Genomic DNA, 23,095 nt, shown 5'->3' with positions numbered 1-23,095 from the left:
AGAACGGGCGGGAAGAGTGGCGCAGGGAGCCTGAGAAGGTGTGGCAAGAAGTCTGCAATGCAGTTGGTAGATACCACACAGAGGGAGACGCACATACATTCAAAACCAGGTGCTCAGCTCACTTGGGACTTTAGATTGAGGACGTGATGTCTTCCTTGCATTTTAATAATAAAAATTCGGTCCCTCCCTGTCCCCCATCGATGTGAGGTCACACTTCCTTTTTCTCAACTTCGGCTTTCAAGGTCACCCTGATCTTTTCCACATCCCAAGCCCGGACGGTCACACCAGCCTGTCACTAATGTTCATTGACCCCCGGAGGATGGGGGGGAGGGAGGGAGGAGCTTGACAAACTGCAGCCATCCAGAGTCCTCCCCAGCATGATCACTTGGCAGAAGCCCTGCCTGGGATGGGACTGCTTACCTGAAGCGATTGTCCCCCTTCAGGACGTCCATGACAGTCCCCACTGGGGGGGTCAGCACCCGGTCTATGGTGAACAGGGTCCCGTACCTTCCCCTCTTGTCGTGGGCGGCGATACAGCTGTTCTCGATGCATAGGCTCTGTGCAAAGGGGACAGAGAGAGGGCAGGTTATCCCCCGAGCAGGAGCCCCCTGACCTGTGCTGATGGCCTCATCCACAAGCATCAATGAATATATATTGGGGTGGGTTTTCAAGACTAGGATAAAATTATGTATTTCCTCCAGGAAAGAAAAACTTAAAAATAGTGTTCCTTAAGGAAAGAGGGCCATAGATGCTTCAATAAAGTTACACAAAGGCCCTGTAATGAGAATATCATGTTACTTGAGGTCCATCAACAATGATCAAATAAATAGGTCAAGTCTACTGATTGATTTATTGAACAGATGTCAACAATCTTTGGTCCAATGGTGCTGGCTGGTCTCCAGCAAGAGCTATGCTGTGTTGTGCTTCCTGCCTGCTAGTCCAGGGTAACAGTTGGGTTTGAAGAGAGAGAAGAGATAGGAGAAGAGAGAAGAGAACCTTTGGACCAAGGAGGGCTGTGCTTCAGTCCAGGGGGCTTCTCTTCACGTAAGCTAAGAAGGAGTCAGACCTCCATCCTTCCACCCTTTGTTCATCGCTCTGAGTTCAAGGTGGACTCTGCCTACCTAGCTAGGTCAGACAGTGTGTGGCTTATTCCCAAAGGCCTCTAGAAAAAGAGATTCTAATCCTTCTGCAAAATCTCATTTGACCCTTGATATTCTAATATATAAAAACCCTGAGTCTGTCACATCCGCAATGACCAGAAACTCGACCTAACGCCCAGGCTGCGCACGCAGCAGGCTCTGGTGGGTGGGGACTTGTGGCAGCAGAGACGGGAACAGGGGAAGCGGGGCTGGCACTCACACTCACTCACAACCGCACACACGCACAGACACACACTGCACCCACCAGCCTTTTCTCCCTTTTTTTCCCTCCCTCCCAGCTCGCTCTCTCAGAATGAGAAAACAAAACAGACTGGGCCTGAAGAGGCCTGGATGGAAGGGAGGGTGGATAGAGGGTGGCACAGCCCCACTGGCCCTGCCCCCTCCCAGCCGGAAAAGAGGAAGAGGGACACAGGGAGGCAGGGAGGCCTGGAGGACTGCTGAGAAAAACAAAGAGAGACAAAGACTGGGCAAGACCAGGCCAGCAGGGGAGAGCAGTTGGGGGCGAAATTAGGCCGGCAGAGGAGGGCAGTTAGGGGCAATCAGGCAGGCAGGCAGAGGCAGTTAGGGGCAATCAGGCAGGCAGGCAGAGGCAGTTAGGGGTGATCAGGCAGGCAGGCAGAGGCAGTTAGGGGTGATCAGGCAGGCAGGCAGGCAGGTGAGTGGTTAGGAGCCAGCGGTCCCAGATTGCGAGAGGGATGTCTGACTGCCGGTTTAGGCCCGATCCCACAGGGGTTATCCCCCAAGGGGTCCCTGATTGAAGAGGGTGCAGGCTGGGCTGAGGGGAACCGCCCCCTGCCACCCATGCACAAATTTCATGCACTGGTCCACTAGTTAGATATGTTTTGCAGAAATTCCTCCCTTCCTTATTAGAAGCCAGTTCACAGGCAAGCTCCTAGTTATTGAGAAATTTTTTTGGTAAATACTAATACAGCTTCTTTCTTTTTTATTTTTTTAGAGCTGAGGCAAAGGAAGACCCAGAACTTACGTTACGATAAACAAAAACTCTCAGTTTTTTGCCGCCCAGAGTGTCCAGGGTCTGTCCATGGTACAGATACTTGGAGGCCAGCTGGTCTTTAACCATATGGTTCCGAAGCAAATTCTTCATTCGGGCATCAACGCGGGGGCTTCCATCTGTAAGAGGCGGCACGGTCAGGGCCAGGGCCAGGCCCAGAAAGGAAGAGTGGAGAGACAAATGTGGCGGAGAGCCTGGCTGTCCTTGACTTTGGAAATGGAAATTGAGAAATCAAGTGAGGCTGCAATATTCCTTAACATCTTCTACCTTCTGGGAATTACAAAAACACAAGAAGGTCCAGATAATTGAGGGGGTTGGAGTTTTGCCTGAAGAGGGAGGGGAATGCACGGACACAACTTGGCCCCCGTCTCCGCCTTCCCTGAGGCCAGGACTCAGCTGTCTCCTCACTGACCGCCTGACTAGCACATTGGCATTGATCCTGTCAATTAAAAGGCCGGGGAGTGCTCTGCTCCCCAGACAGATGCAAACTCTTGAATTCTGAGGACCAGAGCCCAAATGCATTCTCTGCTCTGCCAAAGGAAACAGCAGAGGCTCTGAGGTTCCTGGTGAAGTCACATCTGCTTTCGGTTGAGCTGGGCGGGAGTGCTCACGCTCCACAGGGTGCTGTAAATCAGGGAGGTGACAGTGGTGGGGCAGCAGCCCCCAGTGACACCCCCACAGGGATGCCTTCCTTACGTTACCTTTGAAGACAGAATTCAGGGGGGCCAGGAGAGTCAGCCGCTCACTTCCAGAGAGGTGGGTGCTGAGGCCCGCTTGTGTGAAAAGATCAATGGCGGTGGAAACATCGGACTCTGCAGCCAACTCAAACAGTGTCTTGGCTACAAGGAAGGAGAAAGTGGGTTCAAAAGTTAAAAGTGCTGTTTTCATTTATCATTCATTCATCCCAGAGCATGACATCCATCAGCAGGAATGTCACCCCGTGAGTCAACAGCGCCTCTAAACGCTGCTGGGGCACTGCAGGCTCGTGTCATCAGGGGACGGTCACCCAGAAAGTCTCACTGGTTGGGGAAGCAAGGTGAGGTTCAGTGGGAAAGAGGTCTGCCACTGTTCCGCCCTTGGGCAGGGCACTAACGCCAGGGACACAGGCATCGTTGTCGGTTCTGAACAGCAGACAATGCCAATGACCACACCCATGGAAAGAGTTTTCTGCTGGTTTGGTTCCTCCTCTGAAAATTCTTCACTCACGTGTAGTAGCCCGCCCTGGAATTCCAGAACGGGGCTAGGATGCTGAAAGAAACCCAAGCCGAAGTCCATTCGGTCATTTCTCTTGGGGTCACGGACCCTGGGTGCGTGGGCACTACTGAGAAAGCGACTGCCCTCTGTGCCAACCAGATCTTCTGAAAGGCTCCTGTGGTTGAGTCGCTCCCTCCCCAGACTTCAGTGGCTCCCCACTACCTCCAAGATAACGTCTGGACTCCCAGGCCTGCAGCTCAGGTTCTCCATAACGTGGCCGCAACCTACCAGGTGCTCAGGCCTTTTCTCCTGAGAGGCTGTGAGCTGGGTGCAGGTAGGGAATCGGCCCCAAAGATCCCCGAATTCCCCCGGCTCTGCCACCATGGACGGCAGAGGGGACAGTGGGCCTGGTGGGACCAAGGCCCCCAGAAGCTTGCTTACCTGAATCTGGGATGAGCAGCTCGTCGATGTAGTGGATCACGCCGTTGGTGGCCAGGATGTCTTTGTTGGAGATGATGGCCTTCCCGTTGATGGTGAGCATGTCCCCACTGCAGCCCACGTCCAGCGTCGTGCCTTGCAGGGTCTCCACGGACAGCCCCGCAACGATGGCTTCGGCACACATGGCTGACTTCAGGATGTGGTTGTTCAGCAGGTCTGGGGGCAAACAACACCGGAGGGTCAGGGCCGCTGCAGGTGACCTCAGGGGCCAGCTCACAGACTGCCCAGGGCTGTGAGGATTCTGTTCTCTCAGATGCCGACCTTCAGACGAGGCTGGGGCCCTGCATGGCCCAGATCTTTCTCTCCTGCTTGCGGTCCCCTTTAAAACTAGCCAGGGCCCTGTGGTCAGGCTGCTGGAATTTGAATCCCAGCTCGACCACTTACCAGCAGTGGGGCTGGGCAAGTCATTTAGCCTTTTAGAGTCTCAACTTCCTCAGCCTTAGCACAGCACTCAGCTCCTAGGGCTGGTGTACGGAGGACATGGAACTTTGAACGTGAGGCACCCAGCATAGAGCCTGACAGAGCAAATGCCCACAACATGTTAGTGATACGCTTATTAACATGAACTTCAGGGTAAATTCTCATATTAGTACCTGAACTTCAGGGTAAATTCTCATATTAGTACCTGAACTTCAGGGTAAATTCTCTTTGATCATTTGGGCCTTTAACTCTCTCTGAGTCTGGCCTGGACCCCCAGCTCTGCCTCCCTCCTTAGTTAGTACCTGAACTTCAAGGATAGGGGAAACACTCAAATGAGTTTACCCTGGGACTTTTCATCTTCTGACTTGAATAAAAATGTAAAATGTGGTAGGAAGATGGAAACCGTAGCAAATGAGGTTATGAGTGATTTGTACATTTTATTTGCTGTTGTACATTTTACCCGAAGGTCTACTACTTGTCCAAGTGCTGCCTTAGGGACCAGACCCGGGCTGGAGCAGACGAGGGGGACGCGGCCAGCCCCAGCCGGGCAGAGCAGGTTCTGGGACTGCCGCTCACCAAAGGTGCCAAGGCCCTTTGTCTTACGTTCCCACCGCAGAGGCAAGTTTCAATTTGTCCTGAGTGTGGGAACCAAAACCACGCTGTCACGGTCAGGAGGAAGCTCTGAGGCCTGCAGGCCATGGGCAACTGCAGAAGTGTCGAGAGCCTGCAAAACCAGGGCTGACCCAATTCGGCCGGCGGGGGATAGAAATGATGGCAAGACCGCTATGGGAATGAGGCCTTGGGGATTTAGCTTCTCAGGGACGAAGGCAGGGGTGGGGTAGGAGTGACCTGCCAGGGCCACTCGCGGGGCGAGCAGAGCCAGTCACCAAATGGGGCACACCAGCCTGGGGCTGCTTCTTGCCTGTCTGCCAACCCACTAATAACAACAGGACACTGTGGGATAAACTCATGGTCTCTGCCTTCCAGCTGCCAGTCAACCTCCCCCCTTCCCCCCACCACAGAGGGCTCTTGCTTCGAACAAATGGGTTACCGAATTGAGAAAGGCAGATGTGCATACAGTAAATATTAGGGGTGTTTTTTTCTCACTTTATGCTAAAATGCATCCACATCTCACCTCCTCCAGGAAGCCTTCCAGACCCCTGAGGCTGCAAGTGCCCACCCATGTCTTGCTCTCATGGTGAGTATCTCTGTCACTGTGACCTTTTTTAAGTCTGTCAGCACCACTGGGTTTAAACTTCCTTGAAGGTAAAGGCTATATCATGTTTACTTTTGTGGCCCAAATCCTGGCTCAGGCCAGACACATAAAGGACACGGTAGATCCCCACCTGTGCTTTCAGCAGTGTGCCCATTCCTGTCCCCGCATGGCTGTAAGGAGAACCTTTTGCATTTAGAGGTTGTCGGAAATGCATCAGGCATTGTATATAGTACATTTCAAAGGTGGGTTTGAATAGATTCCAAAGAAATGAAGTTATCCCTGGGTTATATCTGGGAGGAATAAGGGTGCCTGGGATACACAGGGGAATGGAGGCCTACTCCCCTTTGCAGGGGACTCAGGGATCACCAGGCAGCAGCTCAGTGGTCTTGGAGCTGAAGGGGGCAGAGCCTGGCCTCCCCTCCTAATCGCCTCACATGCTTGTTCCTTCCCCCTCCTCCAGCAATAATTAATACACCCCCTAACACAGAGCTCACTGAGAAGGTGAGGAAGGACCTGGCAATGAAGAGTTAAGAGTCGACTGTTACTGGTTTTTAACTAACATTCTCGATTATCCATGACACCCCTGGCCAGACACAGGAAGAGTTCAAGGGTCAGCATGATGATTCCTTTTCAAGGATGTCAGGACCTGCCACCCCCTCCCCATATCACCAAGTTGCTGCCCACCTGGCAGCCTTGTTCTGACTTTGATTATTCGGGCCTTTAACTCTCCCTGAGTCTGGCCTGGACCTCCAGTTCTGCCTCCCTCCTCAGCCCAACTGCATCCCTAGGCAAAGGCTGCCACATTCCATATGTGCCCCTCTGGCCAGGGGTCTGCTCCGGCCGCTGCAGAGATAGGGCTGGTTGGGAGCAACGAGATAGGATGGCAGACGGCATGTCTATCTTGGATGAGAGCAGGCCTTGGGCTCAGTGTGGCTGCTCCCAGGAGGTGACAACCTGAACTGAGGGTGCTCACCTCTCAGGGCCCCTGGGTCACCCAGGATCCGGTTCAAGGTCTCAGCCGGAATCTTCTCGAAGGCCTCATTGGTGGGGGCCAAGAGTGTGAACTGGCCATCACCTTCGAGCAGGGTGTTGAGCCCCGATGCAGCCACGGCAGCCTGTGGGAAAGGGAGGGAATGGGGCGCTCCCTGAAGACTCGGGGAATATCTGCAGACAAGAGACACACACAGCCTCACCAGTCCTCCCTCGGAGCCCAAGATGAAAAGGAAGGCCAAACCAAAGCTCACTTCCTACCATGGCCTCGGGGAGCTTGCCCAGCCTGAACCCCAGCCGCTCTGGCCATGTCTCAGTTACTTCGTGTGCCTTCTCCCTTCCTACCTCCAGCCTGGGCCCTGCCCTCCCTTCGTTGCTTTCTGTGACTCCTATTCCTTCTTTAGGCCCTAACTAAAATGTCATTCCTCTAAGCAGTCAATGTGACATCGCCCCCACTCCACCTCACCCTGCCACGGAGCCCAATGAAAATGAGTCTGTTACACATACCTACACAGCTTGCTGTCCTTCTCATGTTTTAATTAGTTATTGGTAATAATTATTGTGTGAGCCCCGTGAGTGTAAGGTTCAGATCACCCATTACCTACAGAGCAGCTAGAATGGCTTCCTACCGCTCTCAGGATGAAACTACACTCCTTTGCCAGGTCTGCAAGGCCTTGAAGGAGCTGGCCCCTGCTGACCTGGTCATGCCCCCTCGCCTTGTGGTTACCTAGTTGTCTTTACTCTGGCCCCACTGGCCTCCTGCTTGCCTTTATTTGTTTACTTCTGCCCTCCCCTCTGCCCGCTGTGCTTTTGAAGTTGTATTTTCTTTCCCTCTCTCTTTATTTATGCTTTTATTGATTTTAGAGAGGGAGAGGGAAAGAAACATCAATGTGAGAGAGAAACATCAATTGGCCTCCTCCCGCATGCACCCCAACCAGGGATCAGGTAATTGACCCTGCGACTTGGGCATGTGACCTGATTGGGAATCAAACTGGTGTCCTTTCAGTGCACGGGATGATGCTCAACCAACTGAGCCACACTGGCCAGGTCTGAACTGCGTTTTGGATAAATGGCTGTTCTCATCCTTCAGGCCTCAACTGAAAAGTCACCTCTTTCAGAGAGACCTTTCCTGACCATCCAGTCCCAACTAGCCTCCTCTGCTCACCACTTACTGACCACACGCTTCGCACAATCTGTGGAAACCTTGTTTGTTTCTTGTCTGTCTCCCCAGAAAGGCCATACATGCCACTGAGGACAGAAATCTATGTATCTTGTTCACCTCTCTACCCTTGGCACACAGAACAATGCCTGGGAAGTAGCAGGTGCTTAACTAAGTATGTTTGCAGAAGGAAAAATGGGTGTTAGAAAGAAGCAAAGAAGGAATATTTGACAAACATAAACAGTAGGAAGAGGTTACTTGGTGGGGATCAACTGATGTTAATCAAAAGATGTGTCCCCCCCACCCCCCTGCAAAATGTGACTCCCACTCTGTGGGAACATCATTCCTGTGCAGACTCCTGACCTCTGAGTGACCTGGAAGGAAAGCAGGGGAAGAGCTTAGACAGCAGGGCCCTCCAGAGCCACTTCCTGAGGCCACCCCAGTGCAGCCGGGCCCGGGGTGTTTTCTCTCTGTGTTGGAGATCTCCAGGGGAGGAGCCACCCCACTCCCACCCCGTGTCCATTGTGGTCAGGAAGTTCTCCTTGAATCAGGGCAAAAACCCTGACAGGGCAGCCTGTGTTCACTTCCTTTGAGCAGTGTTGCCAAGAGGAACGCCGGCTCGCCACTCCAGTTGTAAGACAAATGTCTTCTGGGCAGTGGGGAAGGACAGGGTTCCATGGCCCTTTCCAGCTGGCCTGGGCTCCAAGGAAACATGGGTACGGCTGGAGCAGGGCTCATGGTGGGGACTTTGGTCAAGAAGTTCATGCAGCCTGACAGGCCATTTATTCGAGACCCACAGGTGGAAACCATCACCTGGGAGGAAGAACCCTCCCACCTCTGGAACCCACAGCGCAGGCCCAGGCAGCTCAGAGGACCCTGTCCTGCTGTGGCCACAAACCACTGAACTTCCTGGGGAAGCCAAGGAAAGGAAGGCTTTACAAAGGAGAAGACAGGCTGGGGGCATTGACAGCAGGCAGTTATGATGTTTCCTGTGGCCAAGCTGGATCTAATTAGGAGATTCCTCATGTTCATGGTGTTTAGAAGAACTTGCTCCATGTCCCCTGCATGCCCATGAACATGGAGATGCCCCTGCTCCTCCCACTGCCTCCGGGCCTCCTCCCAGGGCAGTCCCTCACCCGAAGGGTCTCGAAGGTGTCCTCGATCTCGATGATCTGCTGGATGTTGTTGCTGATGGTGGAGATGACCCTGTCAATGAGGTGCACCACGCCGTTGGTTGCATGGTGGTCAGCCTTCAGCAGCCGGGCACAGTTGACGGTCACGATCTGCCCAGAGAAGGAGTGAGGGTGAGCAGTTAACACATCAGAGGCACAGTCTTGAAGCCCCAGGCAGGGAAGACACAGCACAGGATGGTGTTCCACAAGCTGTGGAACCAGAGGTCCGAGGAAGAGCAGGTGCAGGAGGCAGAGGATTACCTGCAGCTACGGCACCTGTGGGACCAAACCTCAGAAACCAGACCCCGTGTGGACCAGGAGTGAGCTCAGTGTGGGCACAAGGCAATCTGTGTGACGGGGATGCCCTACCCCATTGGGATAGTGGTGGATTTGGATGTCCGAGTTCTGGTACATGGAGGTGAGGGCCATGCCGTGTTTCAGCTCGTCCGTCAGGACCCGTCTGTTCACCATGTGGTAGCGAAGGGCGTTGAGCAGCTCGATGTTGACATTACTCACCAGGGAGTCCAGCACTTCCTAGAAGGTCAGTGTGACAGTTAGGGGGCTGCAGACCCCATGTTCAAGAGATGGGTCATTGCTATCCTGGCAAAGATGCTCTGAAGCCCCAGTGACCCAGGCCTCCATTCTGCCAAGGACCCCTCCTCAGAGAACACTGAGGTCTGTCTGTCCAGTTGGCAGCAACCTGGTGAGGTATATGTTAGCTCAAGTTCCCTGGCTTTGTCTGAGGGTTAAGAGAAAAGTTTCCTGAAATCACTACAGAATCTCATCCTTCATGCCCACCAGCCCGCCCCACTGGGGAGTAAGGCAGCCCCAGTAAGAGTCCCCTGGGCAGAGGAGGTCATCTCACAGCTGACAAGGAAGCCCAGGCCTCGTTGCTGGGGGCAAAGATGGTGAAGCTGCCAGGCCCTTCCATCTCGGGCCTCAGTTTCTCTGTGCGGTCCGTGTACAGCTGAGTGGTGGTCGATCCAACGACTCCCAGCGTCTCGTAAAGGTTGGAGAGTGGTAGGGCTGCAGGGGCAGAGGACAGAGGAGGAATGGGCCTGTGAGGCCACCCCCACCTGACCACACCTTCCCTGTCCATAGAGGACACACATCTGCAGGAGTGTGTGGCAGGCCTGGAGCCAGCCTACCGGTGGTTGGCGGGGCAGGGTTGGGGGGTAGAGGGGGGAGCGCCGAGAGGGGCTGAAGCTTGTCCCATGCTTCTTACAATAACTCGGTCAAATGCTTCCCTACTTGAACTCAACCAATGGGTAATTTTTGATCATTTTAACCACAGCAGAACAAAGCAAAGCTTTAGTTCACAGACATTTAGATAATACAGGCAGGAATGTACTGGTACACCAGAAATAGATATCCTAATTACAAACGAGTCTGACAGATTTATCTAGTTGTTGAAACTGGTTCCCAGAATGAAAGAACTTTGCAAGTCTTTGAGGTACTTGGTGTATTTACAAGTAGCTTAGGAGGCCTTCGCCTCACACCGTGAGCGTAATGTTCATTTTACAGGGCGTGAAGCTAAGGCTCGAGGTTGAGCTGCCCTTCTGAGGCCTTGCTCCTTTCCCATTCCATATTCCCCTCCTGGCCTTCCACTCAGGACAGGAACGCCATGGCCCAGACCATGCCCACCACACCTCCCTCGTGATATTGGCACCAACCAAATTGTCCCCTTCCTTTTAAATCTGTCTCACGTTCTCAACTAATAAAATAGCACATATTTCAAAGTTTTAAAAAATCTCCTCTGTATCATCCCTGGTGTGTATGGAACTAAAAGGAAGGCTCTGATGAAATTCACAGGTGCCACGCAGTCCTTGGCCTCATGTGGCCATTCGTGGCACCTTTGTTGACTGTGGGTAGGCCCGCCTGGATTGCCACTCTCCTCCCTACAGAACTCCGATGGGCCAAGTTTCCACAGAGCGAGGTGGAGGTGACGTGGCGCTCCCAGCCCAGCCGGGGACCAGGCCTATCCCATCTGCTCTCTAGCAGGGCTGCTCAGAAGCGCTGTGTTTAGAATCACTCCCAGCCCACAGCCATCAAGGCCAGGAGCCTGAGAAGAGCATGGACAGGTGGTCAGAACTGGAGTCTGTTCCACCCCCTTGTCAAGGGGATCAGCTCAAACAGGAGGGAACAGTAGGAAACTTCAGTTTTCAGCTTCCACCTTCTGGCCCTCATGGAGCCTAGAGGCCAGGGAGCACATGGGGGGAAAGTCCACACAGCTCATCCCTCCAACCCCCACTCAGGCTCTGCTGCCTCCATCTGCACCAACAGGCAAGGCCTGGCTTACTCACCTGCTGGGCAGCCCTTCTCTCCCGGGACCTTTTCATATCCAGGACAGCACTCGTAGCTGATGACTCTGCAATGAGACACACAAACGCAGTATTAGCAGGGCGCCCCTCCTCCTCACAGGCCAACAGTCCTCTCTCCTGGAAGAATGGCCTCCACCAACGAGGAGGGGAAATGGCGGGTAAACATCCTGCTCACGGAGGAATTGTTCAACTGTCATGTCTGTGCCTTTCATTGGCAAGGGAGCTTGTCACTCCTCCTTGGCTTTGCAGAATATTCCCGACGGCACCAAGAAATCCACCACCTGGGAATGGTCAGGGGACTGTGGCAGCACATTCAACAGTGGGATCTGAATATACCAAGAGCTTATATCTCCAATGTAACCAAGAACTTATATCTCCAATGTAATACCGGGGACCCGGCAGTTCCCGAGAGGCCGCGGGGAAGAGCAGAAAGAGCCCTGGACCTCTCCAGGCAGCCCCGCCTCATCTCTGGGACTCAGTTTCCTCATCCGTGGAAACTATGTGTGTTTTGTGTGATGGTCATTGGATTAAATCTCTCATGGCCTTCTAGCTCTCCATTTAATAACCAAAAGGATAGCATGTATATGATCAAGTTGTTCTCAGTCTTTACAATCAAACTTTAAAAATTATAAAAACAAAGCTCCTGTTATCAAGATGCTTTTAAAAAAATTTTAAATTAAAAACCAAATTTTAATCAAGGAAAACATTTATATGGTTTCAAATGGAAAATATGCAAAGGATTACATAGCAAAGTGTTCCCCATCCACCTTAATCCCTCGACAATCCAATCAACCTTCCAGGAGGTGAGCAATATTGCCAGTTTGCAAGTCTCCTTGTATTTGGAGGAACAAGACTGGCAGTAGACAGTTTTACATGTTGAAATCATTTGGCAGAGAAACTTAAAACTTTCTCTTGTGCTAACCCAGACCAGTCCATCTTGGAATATTTACGTCCTTCCTGAGGTCTGAAACAGAGCTTCAGCTAACCTGGTATTCTGGGGAAGCCCCAAGAATTTCAAATATCATTGCAAGGAAGTCGCTGTTCTAAAAGCCTACACCTGAAAGACTTGCTTCACATCAAATCCCCCAGTGCTGCCTAAGGCCACCCCTGCACTGGCAGCGCGGGCACAGCCCCTCCTCGGCAGCCTGGAACTAACGGCAAACAGCCATGTCCTGCCCCTCCCTTGGAGACAGTAGAGGTCTCAGACTGGATTTTCCACAGAACAGCTCACCGTTCTCTCAGGGGCTGTTTTATGACATCACCAGAAGAGAAGCAGGCAGATCGGAAAGAAACAGGGCTTGCAGTGGGGGCGGGTGCTTTCAAAGAGCCCATACATTCTGCTCTGATTAATCCACTGGAGTCATCTCAGGGAAGCCCTGGTGAGTCATGTTCATCTGTTATCCAAGGTGGTGTTTCAGAGACGGACTGGCTAGGATTCTCAGGCTGCTGGGGAGCTAGGCGTCATTGGCCAGAAATGGCTGAGGTGACAAGCCATGCACATTCTTCTTTGTCCTGTTCTCTCCATCTTTCTGCCTTTCTCCTCCCCCTTTTCTCTGGCCCTCCTCCCATCCTGTTCCTCTCTAATCTGTCATCCCTACACTTCTAAGGCTAACCAGGTTGGTGGTCTCAGGACTCAGCTTGGCTGACCCACAATTTTATCTTTAAAACCTAAAGTAAAATTTGATGACTACTCAACCTCTCAAAGACAGTGTGGTGTAATAGAATAAGTACAAGAATTAGAAGACTTGTATGATCCATCAGTAACTAGCAAGATGACACTGAAAGTCCATTCTCTCTCAGTCTCAGTTTCCTGATCTATAAAATGGGATGAAGTTAAACTAGATGATCTCTAAGGTTCCTCACAATTTCACACTCACAATTCTAGTCAATGGGATTATTTCTGGGGGGAAGAGGAACTCTATTTCAAAGAAGGAGAGTGCCAGCTTCTCCCAGCTAACCCTAGGGAGAGCTCCAAGCCTTGACCCCACAGGACCAGGGGACACCCATGCGTGGGATCCCCGGCTTTCTGTGATAAATACCAGGGTTCTCTTCTGGGGTACAGGGTTAGGGTTAGGCCAAGCCCCCCAAAGTTTAGTTTCTTCCAAAAGTGCCTGGGTAACATTCCATGAAGTTGGAAAAGCATAACTGGAGGACAAGTCTTCTCCTCAAAGCCTTCCTTCTTTCTGGGACCCTTCTATACATGGGCGCTACACACTCCATGCCTTGGAGCCCAGCCACGCTGGCCCTGGTGAGCCATGTGACTCATCAATGACTCTTCTTCCAGGGTGTTAGCACCTGAGTTCCATCCCAAAAAACCACAAGAGAGCTCAACAGCTCAGGTGACTTCATCAGGAATTCACTGAGGACAAAAGAAAACCAACTGCCCAAGTGTAAACTGGTTCCTGTGGCCAAGTGTCTGTGCGGGTGGGGGAAGTGGTGAGAATGACAGGAGAAACAGGGCTGGGGAGGAGGGACGGATCTAAGCCGAAAAGTCTCAGCGTGCAGGAGGATACATAGATGGAATCAGAAAGCTGCAAGGACTCTGAGGCACAATGGAGTTTCCAATTCCTTTCCCATTGCTCTCAACAAAGCACATATTTGGGGGAAAGCTGACTGATTTGGAAAGTTTGACACTGAGAGGACACAGGTTTCTCTCCAATGTGGTCAGAGCTAACCCTTGTCATCACTCACTGTGCCCGTCCAGGTGGGCTTTCTGCACCCATGTTCCCCAGCAGCCAGGTGTGGGTGGCACACTATGCCCAGCAGGGGCTCAGTCCCCCAGCTGAAGGCTTTTTCCTGGTTCTCTACCAGGAAGCTTTCTCCTAATCCTCTCGCCCTGCTGACCTCTCCCTCCCCGGCCCTCCTGCTGCCCAGTCTGGCATCCAGGCACTTTCTAGGTGAGCAGGTGTCAGCCGTGCCTCTCAGCCTGAGCCTGGCAGCCCTGTGGGTTGAGATCTGCCACAGATGGCAGTTTCCCTGCTCCCAGCTGCCCCAACAATACCAGCTCTCCTCAGAGCCTGTCTGCTTGGTCCAGAGAAGCAGAGAGCAGCTGGAAACTAAAGACTGAGAAGACGGTCCATTGAGACAATCTTGACCAAATCTTTCTGGACAAGCAGTCTCTGTTTTCTGGCCCTGGAGAGAATACACATGCTGTGGGGAGATGGGGCTGGGGGCAACCATAGGGACATGGGCCTGATGCCATCTCTCTAGGATGAAGGCAGCAAAGGATAGAGACCATGGGGAGCCCCCATCATCTATGTCTCCCTAGTTCATGAGCTTCTCGGTGTAGAGAGGACCAATTTGTTGGTCTTTGAATTGAACCTCATCAGCAAAAGCTGTTCTAATTAAAGGCTCCTCGCTCTCCTTGGCCTGACAGTCCAATAAGTAAAAACCTTAGGTCAGAAAAGGCAGGAGACACTAATTTTTTTGTTCTAGCTTCTCTGGTCAGAAGAACAAATTTGAGGAAGAAAGTGAGGGAAGGTGTCTGATTTAAAAGGGCAATTGGAGAGGGTAAAAACGGAGTGTAAATCCAAGGTCTAAGAACAGAGATGCGTGGGAAGCTCTCCTTCAGCCCCCTCCAAAATGTTTACTCGTGATTGGATTAAGAAAGAATTATTGGTGTTTTTCTCCCTAAATAATCTTCCGAGAAGTTAATGTAATAAGTTAAAACAATCACTCTCTCCCAAGTATGCTTCATGCTTTTGGCTGTCTGCCGTGGCTGTAAATACTCTAGAGATGGACTAGCCCCTGGATGTAGGTGGAGCAAGGAACGGAGCCTGAGAGCCGGTTTCCTGTGACAGAAGGTAAACCATTCAGTGTGTCATGATTTCCAAGAGGAATCCCAGAGCAAACACAGACCAACATTGTCTAGACATCCAACATGCCCCGCAGCCGGGCTGCCTGGAGTGGTGTACTTCTACACTGCTGGCCTGGGAAACTCAGCCGAGCTTTCTTGGGCCTCCCAGGAGAAAATAAAAATGTTGAGCCCGCTGGTGAAAAAGGGCTTGTTTTAACCTAAGGTCCATCCCCAAAGACCTCACCACTACCCCATTCACCAGGGTATAGATTGGTTAGTGATGAGACTGTCTTCAGAAAATGTAGTTGTTTTCTTGTGGGAATCTGTGTGTTTTGTGAGGTCACCTGGATGGTGACCGTGTCTCCTCAGTTCCCATGCCCTTCATCATCTCACCAGGGATGTTGGGGAGGCCCCTCGTAGCAGGGGATCAGAATGATACCAGACTGGGGGTGAGCAACCAGGAGAAGGTTGGTGACTCTGGGCCAAATGAGAAGGCCTTCTCCCTGGGGCCCAAAGCCACAGGTTGTGGGGCTGTAGAGAGAAATCTGGGGCAGTTCACCCAGGCCCTTTAGGGCTACTCACTCGTGGACCACTGACATTAACCACAAGCCTTAATTCTCCCTGGGGCAGGAAAGTAGAGTAGCAGACCTCCCCACTTACTAGCAGGTAACTTTGAGAGGCTCCTTAGGCTTTCTGAGCCTGTCTCCCAATACTGATCTGACAGGGCAATTGTGAGAACTGAATGAGCTTACATAGTCCTGATATGTACTAAGTGCTCAGTTGTTGAGCTTCTTCTAAAAAAACTCCAGGTATACACTTTAAAATTGAAATTAGATTAATAACTTCATTGAGTCCTACAAGAGACCACTGATCAAATCACATTGTAATAAATCTCTCGTAACACATCTATATGACTCAATAGTTAGGGCCTGTATTATTTTCTCATTGTTGCTGTAACAAATTATCACAATTTTAGTAGCTTATAAAAACACACATTTATTATCTTACAGCTCTGGATGTTAAAGTCAGAAATTGGCCTTATCCATTCCTTATCTTTTCCAGCTTCTAGAGGCTACCTGCATTTCTTGGCTTGTGGCCGCATCACTCCAACTTCAGTTTGCATTGTCACATGTCCTTCTCTAACTCTGACCCTCCTGCCTCCCTCCTGTAAGGACCCTTGGACTCATCTGATAATCCTGGATAATCTCCCCCTCTCAAGACCCTTAATTTAACCATATCTACAAAGTTTCTTTTTCCTTGTAAGGGAACATGTTCACAGGTTCAGAGATTAGGATGAGGACATCTGTAGGGGGTCATTATTTTGCCCACCACAGGGCCATTCCCCAGATGGTATATGGATCCACAAAAATACTCAACAGAACAAAATTCCATGTCAGCTACGCTGCCTCCTAGGAGTTTGCAGAATGGGATAGAACCTCCAGGAAGCCCTGCCAAACAGAGGTGTTTGGTGTACGACAACCCTTGATGTTGGGTGTACAACAAATCTCAGCTATTTTGGAGCAGATTTCCCATGGGTCCCAGCTGGCTGGACAGGGAATATGAATTAGGAAAGGAGGTGCTGGTGTGTGTCTGGGGACAGCCTGGCTTCCCTAGATAGCTTCTCACCATATTCTTATTCCTCGTGTGACCAAGGTTGTGGGTTACAGGAAAGGGAGGCCAAGGAGGGCTCTTCTTCAGCGTCACTGTAATGTCTCTGGCTGCCCCACCACAATGAGAGCTACTGGAAATAGCCCTGCCAGCTGATGAAAGCTCAGCCATACACTGGCTGGCTTTGTAAGAGACACATCTCTAAGCTTTAATGCAGCGCTGAAGAAGCATTAATATTTCAGCCCCTGGGCAAAGCACTGCTTGCTACTAGAGAGAGGGGGGTGTCCTGCCAGCTCATCTTGGCTCTGGAGGAGGGCTTTTGTGCTCCTGAGATGTGTTGCTTGTGAAACAACTTCAAGACTTTTGGAACGGACAGCTGCCACTCCAACCTGCCAGCTCCCACTGGCCTCCCGGTGCCACGTTTATGATGTCTGAGCTCCTGCAATGACTAGTACAGTCTCATGATGTCAACTCCGACTTGGCTGCTAACTAGGCCTCCCTCTCACCGGGGTTTGCACAAAGGAGTCCTGTTGAGAGGCAGGGAGGCTTCCTGACCACAATTTCCTGCACCACCGCTCAAGCTGCTGCATGTAAAAATTTTATGGTTGCTGATCAGACTGGAGCCTAAAATCAGAGTGGGATGCCGTCTCCCTCATAACTCTCTTTGTCTGGTTAGCTATTGTATTACTCTGGTACTCTTTAGGGTCTGAAATAAAAGCTAACTTAAATTTCCAAGTAATAAAATTCACTCAAGTTACTAAATAGAGGCCCACTGGTAACCGCTTCCTGTAATAAAATCCATATGCTGGCTTGACAAATAGCACCAAAGACTCTGGTTCTTCTCTTTTAGGAAATGCAGAAAAAGTTATTGTCTGGGAATGAAGTCATATCCCCTGAGAGGCGTGCTAAGTGTGGCCAGTGCCCTCCCTCCCTCCATGGAGGTGACTCCAGGTTCCTGGGTCTCTGTGTGACCTGACACTACAAAGTCTTCACAAACTCCCCATCCTCTCCCCTCCCCAACCCCTGCACTTGGTGTCGCTTGTCTGCTTTCAAGTTCAAGTTCTCCTTGGTCTTGGGCCTCTTGGTGACCTGTGCTGTCTCCTTCCCTATGACACTTTGCACCCTTTCACCCCAATACACACTTCTTGCTCCAGCCTCCTCCCTGGGGTCTTGCTGAGAAAGTTCCCACTGCCCAAATTTGCCCCCCACTGAGAGAGGCCTCTGTCCAACCACCCCCCTACACCCCATTTACCAGTCTGGTCCTCACCCACATAAATGTGCTTAGGGACCCATTTTCACCAGGATGACATCAATTCCAGCCAGCACAGCTCTCTCCCCCTCCCTTCCTGATCACTCCTGGCACTTAATTCCTGGGGATCAGATGGCAGCTCTGACCTGGGCCTCGGTCCTGGGCACACCAGCGAATGGTGAGGCTGATCTTTCTCAGCTCTCTTGGGGACAACGGAGATAAGTTCAACTGCTTCTTCTGTCCCTCCCTGGGTTCTCTGGACCTCTCCCAACTCTGCTCCACCATCCTGACATGCACATAGTGTTCCAGGAAGGGACCCTCTTGCCCCAGATCATGAAGTTTTATATCAACTCATGTTTTTCTATCCCCATTTCCTCTTTTGAAGCTGCCTGAAGCAAAGGCCACACTGAAAAGTTGAAAGTACATATTGTCCCCTCTGGCTTTGTAAGGCCAGGCTGATGGCTGGGCCTGGCACTGGGCTCTGCTTGACTCCACTGTATACCTTGTTTTCTGCACTCACACCCTACCCACCTATTCCCTTTCCCAGTGCCCGGGATGCCCTGCCCTCACTGCTGTGAGGTGATTGCACCATCACGTGGCCACACTCAAAGCCTAACATGCCCAGAGGGGAAGACTGGGTCATCAGGACACTGGCCAGCACACCACTGTGCCGCCTGTGCCTTGTCCTGGCACACAGATGGAGAAGGGCGCAGGTACAAGGGCCAGTAAGCCAAGGCAACTCACCACCAACAGCCGTGTCAGCCTGGGAACTGCCGGGGAACATTATCAGTCTGCTGTTAACTATTCAGGCAAATGCCTCAACACAGGGCCGCCTGAAATACCAGGGCCGATGCCACCCTGCTGCCAGCTTGACATCACATTTCCATTTTTAGGGAAACTGGTACTGACACAAAGGCAGAGCTCTTTGAAGCCCAGACTCTGACGTGCAGAAGAGCTGTGTGCTTGGTACAGATGCTCTGGTCACCTTCCAAGAAGCAATTATATGGGGCTTGGCTTGGTGTTGAGTAATTAACTGTTTATTTAAGCAGATAAGTACGCACATGGGAAAAAATCAGAGTACTAAAGGTTTTCTTTCTTTCTTTTTTTTTTTTTAACTTGAGCACCAGGAAAGGATGTGTGGTCCATCATTTGCATAATCTCTTTTGTCCATAGCAGAAGAATTATCCCTGGGTGTTTGTTCACTGAACCCCGAAGGTGTGTCCTCCTAGCTCACTCAACCCTCAGCTTTGAAGCTGGGCTTGGTCAGGTGGGAACCCACTGTCCCGGACCTGCCCTTGACAGGCTCCCAGGGGGCTGCTGGCTTCTCCCCTAACACCCTTGATTCATACTAGGATGGACTAACATAATTAGGATCACAGTTGGGATATTCATTTCCATTTTAAAGGAAGAGCATTTTCCCTTCCTTCAGTTGGCTATGAAACTGAAGGAGATATCTGCTCAAAAGCAATGTCACAAACAATACTTAAAAAACCCCAAACATGGGAAGGTGTTCAAGATAGTAGCTTAGAATCTCATAATCCTTCTCTTATGAGACAAGAGGAGGGTCAGGCCCTCCCAAGTGGCTCAGGAGGTTTCACACAGCACATCTTCCTGTCTGCAGGAGAGAGCCAGCTTTGAGATCTGTTGACAGTCGGCGCCAACGCAGATTAGGTTTCCACGAAATTCTGTTAGAACATGCACGCCGCCCCGTTCCCACCAGGCAGCAGGTGGCTGAGTGCATGCGCCTCCCTGCATGCTGACAGAGGCACCAACAAGCCCCGCTGTAACCACATCGGTCCACACCCCACTGGCACTCTCACTTCTGTTTGTGTGGCCTAGATTTGCAAGTTCTAGGGGTAATAAGAATAGCAGGTAGCCTCTCACGTGCATTATTTCATTCAATCCTCCTGTAATCCCATATGGTCTTCCTATTGTTATTTCCATTTCACAGATGAGGTAACTGAGGGCTCCAAGGTAAAGCAACTTGGAAACAGGGAAGCGGCAAAGCCGGGGTTTGAATTAGGGAGTCTGAGCCTATATTCTTAAGATGCTATGCTGACTCATAATTGCATATTTCTAGGCGCTTTAAGTCTTTCTGGGGTGTTTACCTCAGAGCAGGAGTGGTACATAAATCCACCACAGGCTGGTGGCATCTCCATAACGATAATATTTGTATCATTTAGTGAGGATTAAAAAACTCACACACACACACACACATACATGCTTTTTGTAATCTCAGATCAGCCCTGAAAAATGTATCCAAGTCTTGTCAGGAGCCTTAAAAATGCCAAACAAAACTGGCCAGCTTACTAAAACTGCCACTCCCAAGCACATGGCTCCCTGACACGTTTGCACACGCATCTTCCAGGCTCCCCAGGCAGCCTGACCGTTCAGAAGGCTGGCCCAGGTCTGAGGGGACCTGCAGCTGGCGGACACGGAGCCCAGCCTCCTTGGTGGCTGGTGGTCTTGGGAGGTCACAGATACTCACGTTGATTTGCCACAGATTTTCCTCTGGTACCACTGCTTGCAGTTGGTGAAGTACTTTTTGTTGGTGCCGATGAGCTTCTGCACAGCACACACGTTGGGGCTGCAAAGAAAGCAGCAGCAGCGTTAGCAAGATGGTCAGCATGTCCACCCCGCCGCCATGTCCTCCCCACCCCGTGGGCCCTCCTGGCTCATTTGAACATTCCAGATGTGGAGAAGATACAGTCATTTCAGTCTTGGTACCAGACGGTGGCTTGGGGCAGACGTGGATCCTCCTGACCTAGATTTCCATCAGCTTCCTAGAAGTTTCCCTCCAGATTAAAAATTGCCAAAGTAAATCACACATGGACATAACTTTCTCGTGTAAGTATCTTTCTTTGACATGGACATTGGGTACATGGAAGTAAAAGCATCTTAAATGTTTTTAGATTGCACGTTACCAATTGAGATAACTGGCTAAGTAAAAGCTGTGGGTTTGCTAAGTAAATAAAGCCACATCCTGAGAAGCCCCCCGCCTATCTCTGCATCTCCACCCACACTGGCCTGTGCTCTAACCTGTCATCCCAGTGACCGGCGGCCTGGTCCGGGTCCCTGCACCTCCCAGGCAGCTCCACACACATCCTCTGCATCCCTAGGCCAGCTGCCTGGTTCCCAAACACAACCTAACCAAGTGCCACCCTGGAAACTAGAGGGCACAGTTGGCTGCTGTCGGGACCTTGGCAAGAGACGCTCTCCCGCTGAACTCTGTCATTCATACTTAGGCCCCAGCTCCAGTCTGACTTCCCCCAGAAAGCCTTCTTCCGGCGTCCCAGGTGACACTCTTCTTCTAACTCTGACCTGGAACATTCTGGATGTGGAGAAGATACAGCCCTTGTTTGATCCTGGACACCAAGCAGACTCCTACAACTGAGCAGCATGTGTATGTCTCCTCTCTTCAACTACCTTCAAAGAGCCTTAAGGGCAGGAGCTCTGCCTCATTCTTTCTTTTATGTTCTAGATGGAGCCTAGCGCCACGCCAGGGTGAAAGAGCAGCTTGGAATGAACTTGAATGAACAGAATGAAAATACAGTGGAACCTTGTTTCTCGAACTTAATTTGTTCCAAAAGGCTGTTTGTGAAGCGATTTGTTCGAAAACGGAATCATTTTTTTCCCATTAGAAATAATGTAAATTGACCTTCAAGTGATTCCGTTTTAACCTTTCTCATATACATGCCTAATGTACTGTTTAATTTATTGAACCATCCCCTACTAGCCTTAAAGGAATTTTTCTGCCTCAGAAATGCTATAACTGATTTTCCTTCATCCAAGCAATAAGTTTTTCTACCTATTCAATTGCCTGTGATTGTTGTTTTGTGAGCACTTTCACACCCTTAGCAACATTAGCACTCTTGATGGCCTCTTTCTGTTTTAAAACTGTGCTAATCACCCATTTCACCAGCAACAAAAGCATTCTCTCCTTTGTTGCCTGAGAGACACTTTTTGTCATGCTGAGGTATCAGCATGAAAGGGCTGTCAGGTGGAAAACTGAAGTTTTGGTCGACAACAGAAGCATTTTTTGTCTGTGAACAACTTGGTGGAAAACAGAATTGTTCGAGATGGTTAACATCCAAGAACCAAGTTTGACTGTACTGCTCCCAGGGCCACCCAGTTCAGAAGGATCCTCGGAAACTCTGAGGAGAAGTCATGTGCAAATGCCCTTGGGTTCTGCTGAGAAGCCTTCTTTCCCAGAGCGATGGGGTTCTGGTTTTGTGTATTTTATTCTAGCATCTCAAGTCCTGACCCAAACCATGCGCAGGCCATGTGGTAGCAGGGCCTTTATTAGGCTCCTGGGCAAAGAGGTAGATGTGGTGGCCACTGGGAGGGGGGGTCTCCCTGAGCTGGAGGCAGGCAGTTCATCTGGCTGAATCACCAGTCAGAGGAAAGCAAAGCAAAGAGGCTGCGGGCTTTCCCATAACCTCTGTGCCCACAGAAGGTCAGGTATCATTCTTTCATATCAATTCCTCTGTTACTTTAAAATGCAACCAATAGGCATCATTGGACGTGCACGGTATTTTTTAGGAAGTCATTGATGAGAACATGGTCAGCTCTCAAATACCCACTGCCAGTTACTGGGCCACAGAGCAGGCTGGCCCTTTATTTCTCCACCCAGGCGGCTGTCACCTCTTGTCCAGGTTGTGGTTCAGGAGGCAAAGGTGAGTAAGCCAAGAAGGCACCGTAAATATTACTGAGTGAATGTCAGAACCTGAGGGCCAGGGAAGATAAGGCTGGAGAGGAAACCACAGGCTTGCAGGGAGGAGAGCCCATGTCCCCTTAGGCCTAGCTGTTTTGGCCAAATGCCCGCAGCTCCCAGAGGATTTTAACAAGAAGCCACCCTGCTTCTGCTTGCTGTCTGGGACTCACAGGTTACAGCAGTCCCCACATAACCCCTGGAGAGTGCCTGCTGGCCACACTCCAGCCCTAGGTGTACGAACTCAGAAGTTCTTCTATCTGACCAAGCAGGAAACAATTACTGTCAAATTCCCTGCAACTTTCCGTAGGCGTTTGGCAAATCTTCATTGAGTCTCTTGTGGATGTGGCTTTAACATTCCTCTGAGTGAGTTTCCACCGCTGCTGCCTTTTGAGACAGGAGCAGAGGCTGGGGGTTGCTGTGACTCCATATTCCCCCCACATCTGGGTGAGAGGGGTGGGCTGTGCACATAGGGAATTGATGCTGAAGTTTAACCAAAATGGGCAAGCCACTTCTGGACCTTCAGCCTCAAGCACAGCGGCTCTGCTGTTCAACTTGGACTTGAAATCCAGTGCCTCAGGAAATTCAG

At 51.0% G+C, this 23,095-nt stretch overlaps 1 protein-coding gene across 1 annotated transcript in view; it reads right to left on the bottom strand.

The window, feature by feature from the left end:
* Positions 1 to 23,095, bottom strand: part of TGFBI (transforming growth factor beta induced) — a 31,561-nt gene that overhangs the window by 7,220 nt on the left and 1,246 nt on the right. The window contains exons 2-11 of the mRNA XM_079770519.1: positions 20,284 to 20,382; positions 11,125 to 11,189; positions 9,687 to 9,847; positions 9,191 to 9,355; positions 8,786 to 8,932; positions 6,474 to 6,615; positions 3,808 to 4,020; positions 2,874 to 3,011; positions 2,146 to 2,291; positions 421 to 557 (exon numbers count right to left, since the gene is read on the bottom strand). Coding sequence (XP_079626645.1) covers positions 421 to 557; positions 2,146 to 2,291; positions 2,874 to 3,011; positions 3,808 to 4,020; positions 6,474 to 6,615; positions 8,786 to 8,932; positions 9,191 to 9,355; positions 9,687 to 9,847; positions 11,125 to 11,189; positions 20,284 to 20,382 — 1,413 coding nt within the window. The remainder of the gene's footprint in view (positions 1 to 420; positions 558 to 2,145; positions 2,292 to 2,873; positions 3,012 to 3,807; positions 4,021 to 6,473; positions 6,616 to 8,785; positions 8,933 to 9,190; positions 9,356 to 9,686; positions 9,848 to 11,124; positions 11,190 to 20,283; positions 20,383 to 23,095) is intronic.

The sequence above is a fragment of the Cnephaeus nilssonii genome (genome assembly GCF_951640355.1).
Source record: "Cnephaeus nilssonii genome assembly, chromosome: 5".
NCBI lineage: Eukaryota > Metazoa > Chordata > Mammalia > Chiroptera > Vespertilionidae > Cnephaeus > Cnephaeus nilssonii.
Note: the sequence above shows the minus strand (reverse complement) of the source record. Positions and strands in the feature narration are given on the sequence as shown.